Source organism: Pteropus medius, unplaced genomic scaffold (assembly GCF_902729225.1).
Source record: "Pteropus medius unplaced genomic scaffold, Ma_sr-lr_union100, whole genome shotgun sequence".
NCBI lineage: Eukaryota > Metazoa > Chordata > Mammalia > Chiroptera > Pteropodidae > Pteropus > Pteropus medius.
In genome coordinates, this window is record NW_024350319.1 from 10,545,751 (window position 1) to 10,558,593 (window position 12,843).

Genomic DNA, 12,843 nt, shown 5'->3' on the forward strand with positions numbered 1-12,843 from the left:
GGATTTCCAAGAAAATCCTCCCCAGAGAAATCATGTCTTTTATTCTACACTTGTGAACACATATGGCCAACCTTTGGCTGAGAGTCTGTGAGACTGCTACCACTTTACTTACTATATTATGTACTTTGATTATTAAAATGTAAAATTATATATATAAGTTCTTAGAGACCAGTATTGTTAATATTGTATATCCCAATGACAAATGCTATTAATGAAAATGACTAATACTATAGTCTGTTTCAAAAGAATTCACTGGGAGATAACATGGTGAATAAGAGCATTAATATAAAATTACATTGACTGGAGTTGGAATCCCGTATATGCCACTTATTTGCTGTACGGCTTAGGGCAAGCCACTCTACCTAAATCACAGGGTGTAATGACGGCTAAATGTAATTAAGCACTTTAGTAGCATGGCTGAAGTATCATAAATATTCATAAATGTCAAGCACTATTAAAAACAAACCTTTTTTGACCATCTCCTAAATGTCAGGCATTACACTAAACCCTGGCAACTTAGATCAACATCATTCAGTCCTTGAAGAGGAACACAGGTATAATTATGAAGAAAACTAAAAAACTATATACATTTTTCAAAAATTCAAATAAACTTAATGGCTGATCAATACGCTCATCATTTAATCATAAAAACTTTACTACTCTGAATGACTTACTTTGCATACTAAACTTTATACCCTTCACAATTAATATCTATCAAATAAATTCAACATCCATGTTATTTTAAAACCATTTTTATTGGACTAATTTTAACAACACTTTTAGCTAGTGGCAGTTGCCCCCAACTAAAACAAAGTCATCGTGAATGCTATTCAGCATACTTAAAGTAATCCAGTTTGGTTCTGTACTTGGAATACAGTTAAACTTTTGACATCACATAATCAAGCAAATAGCAATGCATACTACATTAATCAAAAAGACTATGCATTTCATTAAAAAATCATTTTGCAAATGGCTTCAGCTTTATCAATAATCTCATTGACACATTCCATACTTCATGCTCTCAAAATAAAAGTGCCCTAAAACTAAATTTTTTACAGACATTAATGAATACTATCCAGGGTTATAGGAATTGTAGTTTAATATTTTACAGGATAAGAGGCAATAAATTACTGATATCTGCTGACACAAATTCCACTCAAACTAAATACATCCTGATACATTCAAAAAGACACTTTGTAAATATTACTATGCTAGTTTATATGCCGCAGTGCAAAAGAAGTGACACCCTAACGTTTCCTGAGCTTTAGGAAATTAACATTTATCTGACTACAACTCTCAATTTAAAATAGGCTCTTTATTATATGAAGCCATGTCAAAACTATACAATTAAATTAGGTTTTTGGAGAACTGAAAAGACTGGTCACAGTTATGATGGTTTAGGGTAATGAAAAAGTTTTCAAAGCAAAAGTATTTACAAAACTACAAAGGATACTATTGATTTGCACGTAGTATAAAGATCAAAGATAACCTACTGATTACCAAATGATTACAATTATCACTTTCAAAAATATTACACTGAAAGACTATAATAGGTTAAAGCATTAAATATACCAACCTGTAGTATATTATACATTTTAACACATTTTTCCATAATGCCCAGTAAGAAGGAATAAAAGAGAAAATATTAAAAATTGAGAAAATAAACATGCTTTTAGGAATGTTTCTGCACGTGTATATGACAGGGGAAGTGAAAATCATTTGTCGTTACTACGCTCTATATCCTCAAAATTACAAAGACCGAGTTTCTACTTCAATTTTTTCTTCTGCTTGTAGTATATCTGGGTCAACATGAACAACTGGAGGTCGTAGGATAACTTCAGGCCCTCCACCATATATAGACTGTAGAAAATTCCATGTTTCTTCAGATATTTGACCAGAATCTGCTCCTAAAATTAAGTGTATATAGAAAGAATATTTACAAATCTAAAAATTCATATTGCAAAAGCTCCCCAATGAATCCTCTGGGATAATTGAGAACTTTGGAACACAAATCTTCAGACTACCAGCGCACGTTATTATAAGCTGCTACTTTATGGTCTGTCGTAGAGTTAGAAATCCTTTTTTCCCAGCTCCTATCAATAGCCTTAAAACCTTTCCTCAAATAAAAATTAAACACTGGCAGCTTTTCCACTATTTGTTCTACTTCACATACTAATTACATCATTGAGCTGGGTAAAAAAAGTGGCATAGATGACTAGTGATGAAATATTCTTAACAGTGACAAATTATTAACAAGTAAAGGCTTAAATTTAGTCAAACTTACCTTGCCTGAGCATCACATTGCCACATTTAGTGACTGCGATTTTAGTGTTATCAATAGGACCTGGAGGATCTAAAAGGAAAAAACAATGAAAATGTATACATTTCAAATAATGCATCAAAGAATTACATATTTCTGTGCCTGAAATAACTGAAGGATGTCACTGTATAATCAAGTTGATTATTTTGTAGTCCGATTCTTAACTGTCAATTCAATGACAGTCAATTCTTAACTGTCTTCTGAGCTGCTTTCTTCTTGGGTCTTAGTTCCCCCAAAACAGAATCAGGAAAGAAAGCGAGAGAGGCTTTCCCACTGCCATCCAAAATCTAACAGAAATGATTTCCTAAGTATCCATTTAAAGATTACAGGTGAAAATGCACTTTTAATGCTATACAAAAACAATTCCTTTGTAATTTAAAAAGAAATTATACAATTCTCCATTTGTTTCAGATTATGAAACTAAAAACAATAAAAGCATTATAAAATGAAATGTTAAAATGCATCTTTTTAATTTTAAGAAAAACTTATCTGTTTTCCCCTGCATACAAAAATATAGTGCATATTCGTTATCATAAAGATAGGCAAGCTGTGGTCTTTTTGCCTTTGCATATGTTTGCCTGTATTTTTTAATACAAAAGGTTTAAACTAATAAGCACACTGTGTTGCAATATTTTTCATATGTCAAGAACATCTTATTTTTAAATTACTAAATACTGTCACAAAAATTATTTGTAAAGTCCATATAGTACTTCATTGTAATGGATAAACCATAATTTTACCAATTTATTGTTGGGTGGATTTTTTTTTAACTCTTTAAGATTGCAGATTAATTTCATTTAGTTCTTTTATTCTTGTTATGAATGTTATAATTTATGAAACATGTTCAAAAAATTAAAAATTCCTATAAGAATATAAATGAGAATGTAAGATGCCTGAGGACAGGGATCTTTTTCTCTTTGTTCACTGGTGTAATCCCAAGCGTATATAGATATTCAAAAAATATGTGTCAAATAAACAAAAAATCTGCAAAGAATTTCATTTTTCAGTTAACCACTTACCTCCATCTTTACCCTTCACAAAACTTTCCCATTCTCTAAACCACTGCATACTGATACAATAAAAAGTAGCTGGAGAGTCCTCCTCTTGAAATGCTCTGTTGAGCTATTGGGAGGGGAGGGGGGAAATCAGTCACCTAATATTTAGAACTTGCTTTGTAGTAGAACAATACAATCATTCAACATCTGGTAAGGCCAATTTCTCATATACAAAGAATGTACTATATGTTGATGCTAAGTTACCTTAGTACTAGCACACATGGTAATACTTAAACAATTCTAGGTTATGTCTCAAAATCTAGCAAGTATACATACAAAGAAGGCATAGAGATTGGATAAGTGAAAATAGTCAAGGCATTCTTCAAAACAATAAATACTTCACATATTAATTAAAAATCTGATGAGTAAATCTTATTTAAACATACCATACTACTGTCTACATCTGTGTTTACTTAAGATATTGGTAGGCAGATTGCTATTACAAACAATGCTAGAACCAATCACAAATACAATGCTATGACTAATTACAAACAATGTTGCAATGAATAATCTTGTATATGTCATTTCACAGACAATACACATATATGTATAGGATAAATTCTCAAAAGTGGGGGATAGTACCTGAGGATATTTCACTCCCCCTCTAGTCCTAAGGCCTAAGGAATGGGTATGCAACTCAAAGCAAAACTAGTAAAAATGGAAATCTTCAAAAGAATGACCTAATGGTTAGAATAGTGTCATTCCAATGTCAATTTTGTTAGTTATATACTGGGAATATGTTGGGTTCCTGAACTTCTGGAGGTCTGGTTATTCCATTTTTCTTTTTGATAAGTTTATTTTTTGCTTAAGTTAGCCATTATGGCTTCTACTGCTTTCAACTAAAGAAAACCAATTGTTAGAAAAACTGGTATAGAAAGAGAAGTGGAGGCAACAGAGCCTGATGAAAATGAAGGGTATTTGAAATTTATTTAGTTGTCATAGTGTGAAAAGAGTGAGATTCCTAAAAATATTTCGTGATGGGGAACTAAGTGCCCATAGTATATACTACTGGCGGACAAAGACAAGTTCAGATCTTGTCTCTCCTATGATGAAATCTAATCAAAACCCTGCCACTGTCCCCAGAGATCCTTACAACCCAGAAGTACCTCCATGATCTGGCCCCATGATCTGATTTTATCTTCTAAGACTTTCTTCCTCATTTAATCACTTGTGGTCACATGAACTTTTGGTATTTCCAGAACCAAGCAGACACATTCCTGCCTCAAAAAACTTGCGTGGCTATCCTTTCTTTTTGCAGTATCTAAACATCTCCCTCACGTCCTTCAAGTCTTTGCTTAAATGTCACTTTCTCAATGAAGCCTATTTTTATCACCCTACTTAAAATTTTACCTCACTTCTCCCCTCATCGCTGTACTCCTGATCTCTTTCCTTTTAGATATTTTCCATTTTCACAGAACTCATCACCTTTTAATATATAATGCATGTTATTTATTGAATTAAGTTCTTTGAGTGCAAGGATCTTTCTGGGACACAAGGTAGCTACTTCCATAGAACAACAAAAGGCAATGAAAAATGTGACTGTCTCTGATGGTCAACAAAGAAATTAAAGCACGTTTGTCTCAATGTACAGCATTAAAGTTAGGACTTTCTGTGATGTACAACTGATCTCTAGAGAACTGAGACTTCTGAAATGTCATGTCAGACTGATTCTGCCAGATGAATCTATTTATTTCATAGCGTTACTAGGATTGGACACTTTTAGGACTTTATCTTTGGCATCAGGGCATTTCTTCTTTAGGTATCTAGGTGGAGGCTTCTCAAAAATTTTAGTTAAGTACAATCATCTCACTAATTTAAAAGTATGTTTTTTTCTAGTTCTGGGAAATTTCTCTTAAATGTTACTCTAAATGTAGTTCTTCCCCTCGACTCTCTTCTAAAATACCTATTAGAAAAAACACTGAATTCTATATCTATCCAACATGTTGAAACTTTTGTTTTATATCTGTTTATCCTTGTACTTGATTTTAGGGGAAACTCTTTGCTAGATCTTTCAGCACAGTAACTTGTTCTCCAGTAGTATTTATTTATTCTGCCATTCATCGTACCATCTATTGAGATATGTTTTGTTTTCAGGATACAACATCCTTATGCATCTCCCTAGGGTCAATATTTATTTTATGGCATAATTTAGCAAATCGCAATTCTTTCTAGGTATTACAAGCTATCTAATTCCTTAACTGACCCAACTGTCCACATTCACTGCTCTATCCAAGCAGACACTTTTATGCTTGTTGCCTTACAGAGTGCAGGCGGCAGAATGCTGAGGTCATTATTGGTATCTGTCACTTCCAAGCTTGAAGCCTGTGTGGTCATTTCCTGTGGCCTTTGGTTTACTACTTCTGTCTGATCGTATCTACTTTTTTAATTTTTCAGAAACTATATTTAATTTCCAGTCCGCCAAGGGCTCCTATTTTTGTACTCCAGTGTTATTTTTTTATACCAACACATTACTTTGTTCAAAAAAAGGGGGAAGGGAGATGAAATAACATGAATTTGGATCATAAATAAATAATTGGAGCTGTTACTGACAGCAGCACTTTGAAGAGACTTACTTCTTGCTACCTAGATAAATGGACCTGTACTAGTCCTTGTCCATAAAACTTCGTTGCTCAGCCCTTCCTATTGATTCTGTGACCAGACTTTCTGTTGGTTGCAATCAACGAACACTTCATAAGAAACTCACCTTGTGGAAACAAGGTATATTTAAGAGTACTGAAGAGTCTCGCAAAACAGTATTATATTTCACAAAGGGATGGAAGTTGAGAATGCAGTCTGGATAAATACTTTCAGAAAAACGTTAACTTAAAGAAACCTGTAATTTAATGTTTCAACAAGATTTCTTGCCAGTGCTAGTCCGTGAAACAAAATTTACTACCAATCCATGAAACAAAAACCCACAAAATGATAATTTAGCTTACTCTAATTGTCGTGACCTACCTGGGGTCTCTCACTGTTATATACTCATAACACTTAAACTCTATCAAAACTCTTTTATCCAGTCATTTCATTAACATATATAGTTCTGCTAATTTCAGTTCTTTATCTTCACCCAAAGTCATATTTATAATTTGAAAAGCATCACTGTTTTTACCCGAATAAAAATTTCCAATTCAGTTTTTCTTCTTTTTTCAATTTTCTCTGCCTCAATTTGGCAAGTGTGACAAATGTACAGATGGTTAACAGCTGGTCCTCCTCCATACCTAAAGCATAAAGAATTTAGTAATTATGACAATCTTGAAGAAAGTTAATGCTCTAGAAAATATGTCTCCAACTTTTAGTTAATGGCTAAATCCCTAGTAAATAATAAATCCTCAGAGAAAATGTCTCAGTCATATTTAAACTAATGTAAAAATCAAACAATCATAAGACTTGATTTTATGTTTATCAGGGTCGGTGACTTTATATCTATTAACTAACCTGCTCTATCTATATTTCAACATTCCCTTATAGTTACTTCTGCTACACAATATGTTTGTGGCAACAATACAAAGTAAAAGAAGTGGCTTTCAAAAATTAGCATATAACATACAAGTCTTAGTTATACAGCCATACTCTTAGTCAAGTTCTAATCAGAAGGAGGCTTCTCCTGGTCACTCAAGTAAGAATTTATGGAATAAATTATTTTCAACATTTCACTAAGGAAAATAAAATAAGGAAATTACATGTGAGCAGCTCTAAAATAAAATTTAAAACTTTAAATAAGAGTTAAATATCACGGTATGCTTTTACAGATAAAGATAATCAGAACATAAAAATTTGAATTAATTATCTAGACTAGGGACACACGAGCTACAAAGTCTTTTGACTCACAGTGAGAGTGAATAAATGAAGGAAAAGAATTATTTTACATAAGCGACATATAACACAAGAAGCATATAAGAAATAATACAATCTCATTTTATTGAGTTTCGCAAACTGATTTTCACAAAACCATATTGTCTGATTTGAAAAACAAACCTGCTATATAGGTTATCCCAAATGTTCTGAGGCAGCATCAAAACCAAGTCTTCAATATAACCAGCTTTTCGTAGAGGAACACCTAGAAAAGTTTAGATGGGTTTGTCTCATTCTTAAACTCCTTTATATCACTCTCAAAGGTTAAACTCATTTTTCAACTGAATAATTACTGGCATTTTTCAATCATTAAACTTGAAGAGTCTCCCAAACGGCTAAAAATTAAGAACAAGCATTTTTGGTGATTATGTTGCTAAAGAAGAATGTATATCTAAGGCAGAGAAAAATCAATAAACCAAGGTCTTTGGTTTCGGGGAAACAATCTTTCCTTTGTGGAGCTTATGGGGTAGCAAAAGAAATGAAGCATTTATATAAATAACTAATAAAAGGCAGGCACAGATAAATGGCATAAAAGGTTTATGGGGAGATTCAGAACAGAAGAAGACTTATGTTAGTAGCTCAACTCAGGAAATAAGAGAAAAATTCATATATAGAAATATTTTCAAGGTTTAGGTTTCTAAATCCAAAGCAGGATATTCCTACTATCTCTTTTAGTTTCACTGAAAAAATAATTAATGAAAATATCAAGTCTTCAACCATGAAATGTAGTCAGGGTGTCACACACTAAGGTTTTATTCATCATGGGAACAAACACCAACATAGCCAATCACAAAGGCATAGATTACATTTATCAAATAACTATATGAGGTGTTTTGTTAAATTCCAAGTACATTTATATACTTAGGAAAAGGGCTAGCTACTCATTTAGACAAGGGATAGATGCCACAGATACAGTTGGTAACTGAGTGTCTCTCATCTGAGAAAAATAATGTGTAATATAAATGCTCATTATACCTTAATTGGTGGTTTATATATCTGTCTCTACTATGAAATCAGAGCTTTGAGAACAGAAGTGGTGTCTTTGTTATTCTCAGGCTCTAGCACAGGGTTTGGAGCAGGTACTCAATAAATATTTGTTCTATAGAGGCTATAAATTGCCTATAATTAGAAGAAAAGGTGAATTTCTGAAACCATAATGAATTAAAAAACTTAAGTTACATTGCAGATGGGAAAATCAGAAATAAATGGAAAGGAAAATTCTTGGCTCTTAACTAATTTGTAAATTACTTAACAGCAAACCCCACCACTACTTTCCATTACAGAACTTCTTACCTCCATGAATACACAGAAAATCATTATTTGAAATAGGGCCAGGTTCAGCAAAGGTCTTAAATTTATTTAGCCACTGTCGAGAAATATAAAACTGAAGGAGACTTGATTCCATTATGTTTAATAAATTTGATATCCTTCGCCTCTCTTTTTGTGCCTCTTCGCTGCTCTTCCTATTAAAAACAATGATTCATCAAATTCATTATGCATTTTATTCCATTAGATTAGTAAGTAGATTTTTCCTCTTGCTTATTAGACTTAGCATACACATTAATATTGTGAATCTTAGTAGATCCTGGAACTTATACAAGAGAAATATACTTTGTATCACCCCCCCCCAACTATACTGTATACGCCTAGGGGCAATACTGCACCTTAACTGCTGGTATCCACATAAACACAGTAGGCATTCAAATGTTTGTTAGTAAAATCAATCTAAATAGTTAATGTGTTTTCTGTTTCAGTAGCTAGCACTTAATCTTTTATAAGATTGGTATTTTTTAGTATAGGATTTATTTTTATAGTAATAGTTCACTTATTAGTATTTTAGGAGAAATTTTGGTACTTAATTACTACCATCAGTACCTAATTTTTTAAATTAAAACCAATCTTTCTAAAACAAAATAGTTGATCCTTAAACAACGCAAGAGACTGGGGTGCCTGACACCCCCCACCCCACACATTCGGAAATCTGCATATAACTTTTGACTCCCCAAAAACTTAGTTGTCCCTTGGTATCCACAGGGGAATGGTTCAGTCCTCCCTGTGGACACTAAAATCCACACTCAAGTTCACTATATAAAATGGTGTAGATCAATGCATACAGTCAGCCCTCCTCATCCTCAGACTTCCAACCACAGATCAAAAACTGTACAGGTTATTTACAGAAAACAATTCCTGTAAAAGTGTACCCATGAAGTTCAAAACCATGTTGTTCAAGGGACAACTATATTCCTTTGCCCTTCAACAAAATGATTTAACGTTTTCTTAAAGGATCATTCTGAATGCAACCTTTCACTTTATTTTACTCACATAATGAAACGAGTTACACAATTTCTAATATTTACTCTGAAATTCATTTTGAAAATCTTAGAAGTCACTGATAACCCCAAAATGAGTTGCTCTTTCATATTTGTTAAAATAGCCTATCTATGAGTTACTTCTTTACCTGTAGAAAAGAACATAAGCTTCTGCATTTTGTACAGTAGATTCTGAAACTTCAGTGACACTTTGGTCATCAAATTCATACCAATGATTATTTAAATTGTTTCGGCAGTAGGCAATATAGTGTCCACCTGAATTTAAGAGGAAAATATTTAAATCATTTCAGTAATACAAATTAATATAAGAATGGAAGATAAACTACTTTTGTATCTCCAGTTCTTGGAGACTGAGATATAGCAAGAGCTATGTTAGTATTTTGCTCCATTATGTATCTTCACCACCACGACCACCTGAGAAAATATAATTTTAAAAATACACGATATCACTTATATGTGGGATATAAACCTAAAAGCAAAAATGGGCAGTACAAAAAGAGACTCATGGACATAGACTATAGACTAGTGGTTACCAGAGGACTACAGAGTAATGATTACTAGTGGGGTGGAGGAGGGGGGAGGTAGACGGGGTAAAGAGGGTCAAATATAGGGGGTAGAGGGAGGGTGAAATGGGTAAAGGGGATCAACTATATGGTAGCTGAAGGAAACTGGACTTTGGGTGGTGAACATACAGTAGAATATACAGATGTCAAATAATAATGTACACCTGAAAATTATGATTGTATTAACCAATGTCACCCCAATAAACTTAATTTAAAAAAAAAAACCCAGTGTAAAAATGATCATATTAAAGTCCTTACTGTTTAATTTTATACAGAATTTCCAGTATTTCAAACTTCAGAGTAAAATTATTCAATTTTCTAAAATTTTCTGATACTTTTTAATAATCAAAATAAAAATAATAAAAATCTATTTTTATAATTTTTTCTTTTGTTTAATCAGGTCTTACTTAAAAGATCAATTCAAATGTTTACTCTTTTTTTTTAATCTAAGAACATATGTCAAACTTATATACTTACTACTTGCAGTTCCATGATGACAAATGACTGACAGAAGATCATAGGTAACAATCTGAGCTGGACTATCTTTAGCAAGAAATGGCTGAAGATCCAGGCCTTCCAGCGGAAATGAAACATGAGTACTGATTTTGGTGGAAAACATCAGTTCATGTCTGAATCTTTTAAGGTGGATGCATAAAATCTAAAAGAGAAAGGCATGATTGTTTAAGATTCTATTGCTTTATATGCTAGATAAAGGAGTCTACTAAATATACATTTTGAATTAAGTGTCAAGGTTAAACATTATCGTGCAATTATGATAACCTGATTGCAGAGATGTCAAAATATGGAAATGGTGAAATATGATATTTACTGAGCTTACAGCTACAGGCTTTTCTAATTTTATGCTTTATACCTCCAAGGTCCTACAATGTCTGATTAAGCTGTGTTCAACAAATTTTCACTAGTAAGGGCACTTACTTGGTATGTAACTCAGTTTTTTAAAAACAAATAATCCTAATAGGGTATATATAGCAACTGGTCAACAGAACCACTCTATTCTTCAACCATGCTAAAGAATTTATTACTAATGCTTTATGTCCCTACCAGATAAAATAAAGTGAATTATAATAAAGCTCATACCTCAGGAAACTTTTGTACTTTACAAAACTTTACTCCATTCCTCAACCTAAGGAGGGAAAAGAGAAAACCAATTTAAATAAACCCATTTCCCATATGAATCAACAAAAGCTTTATTAGTATTTTCAAATATTCAGCAAAATTTTTTAAAAAATGAAAAGACAAAAGTATCAGACTAAAAATGCTCAATACTGAATTATGTGCTACGCATTTAAAAATACATACTAATAAAACATTGGAGTCCCTGATTGCAAAAAAAATTTTTAAGATATCAGTAATAAAATTGTAGGAAGTTGTTTAATTCTTTGATGAAAATTAATTTTTTAATAAGCAATCAAAAGAGAAACTCATACAGGGAACAAACTGATGGCTGCAAGATTAGGGGTGGGGGCAGTTAAGGGGCTGGGTGAAAAAGGTGAAAGGATTGGCAGTTATAAAATAGTCACAGGGATGTAAAGTGTAGCATAGAGAATATAGTCAATAATATTGTATAACTATGTATGGTATCAGATGGGTACTAGACTTATAGGGGTGATCACTTCGTAAGTTATATAAATGTCTAACCTCTATACATATACCTGAAACTAATATAATATTGACTGTCAACTGTAATTGGAAAAAAATTAATTTTTTTAAACAAATTCTAATATCTATGGCCTGGCTATGCCTTTATTACCATCCAGATATCAAGTAAAACTGGGTAAAATAAAATCCCAAATTCACAGAATTGGTTGGTTAGGTCTATTATAACCTTTATTCATTTATTTTTAAATTAAATTTATTGAGGTAACACTGATTAATAATTACACAAGTTTCAAGTGTACGATTCTATACTACATCATCTGTATATTGCATTTTTTGGTCACCACCCAAAGTCTGGTCTCCTTCCATCACCATATATTTGATCCCCTTTACCCTCTTCATCCTCCCCCAACCCCAGTTCCCCTCTGATAACCACCATATTGTTTGTGTCTATGAGTTTGTTGGGTTTTGTTCATTTGTTGCTTTCTGTTTTATAAATATCTCACATATCAGTGAAATCATATGGTTCTTGTCCTTTTCCATCTGACTCATTTCTCTTAGCATGATACTCTCAAGATCTATCCATGTTGTCACAATTATAACCTTTATTCTTAAATGTAGAAATAAGATAAAGGCTGATTATTATTAATAATCAACATTAATATACACTTGACAGAGCTCTACTTTGAATTTGGCGGTAGATACCAGGTTCTTTTCCATCTTCACTATTATCTTTTTCCTAGTCAGTAGTGCTTCTCAAGAAGGACTACTCCAGGCCAGGCCAACACCCTCTTCAGCTATCAGCTAAAGATTTAAGGACAAACTCGTAATACTTTTCCAATTCTCTAGAGGTGTATTTTTTTCCTAGAAAGTACAAGGCAGCTTTTCATCCTTATTGATCAAATATACCATTTATTTTTGTCCTGAAGAGGACCAAGAGCTGCAGATCAACATTTCCCTGGGGTTACTGCCAACAGACAGAAGTTTGTATTATGAAGATTCTAGATCTTATTAGGAGGCCATTATTTTTCTATTATAGAGATTCAAAATTTTTTTTCCAATACACTCTACCTCAAACATTTTTTCCTTCAATTCACCACTTA

General features: G+C 32.6%; 1 protein-coding gene across 2 annotated transcripts in view; it reads right to left on the reverse strand.

Annotated features, from left to right (window-relative positions):
• Positions 1–736: 736 nt before the first annotated feature.
• The window catches only part of USP33 (ubiquitin specific peptidase 33), a 44,225-nt gene continuing 32,118 nt past the window's right edge, over positions 737–12,843 (reverse strand). For both annotated transcript variants that reach the window (XM_039838627.1, XM_039838628.1), the window contains exons 16-24: positions 11,222–11,267; positions 10,601–10,781; positions 9,689–9,815; positions 8,524–8,693; positions 7,354–7,435; positions 6,488–6,596; positions 3,340–3,442; positions 2,285–2,353; positions 737–1,907 (exon numbers count right to left, since the gene is read on the reverse strand). In XM_039838627.1, coding sequence (XP_039694561.1) covers positions 1,750–1,907; positions 2,285–2,353; positions 3,340–3,442; positions 6,488–6,596; positions 7,354–7,435; positions 8,524–8,693; positions 9,689–9,815; positions 10,601–10,781; positions 11,222–11,267 — 1,045 coding nt within the window. In that variant the 3' untranslated portion in view covers positions 737–1,749. The remainder of the gene's footprint in view (positions 1,908–2,284; positions 2,354–3,339; positions 3,443–6,487; positions 6,597–7,353; positions 7,436–8,523; positions 8,694–9,688; positions 9,816–10,600; positions 10,782–11,221; positions 11,268–12,843) is intronic.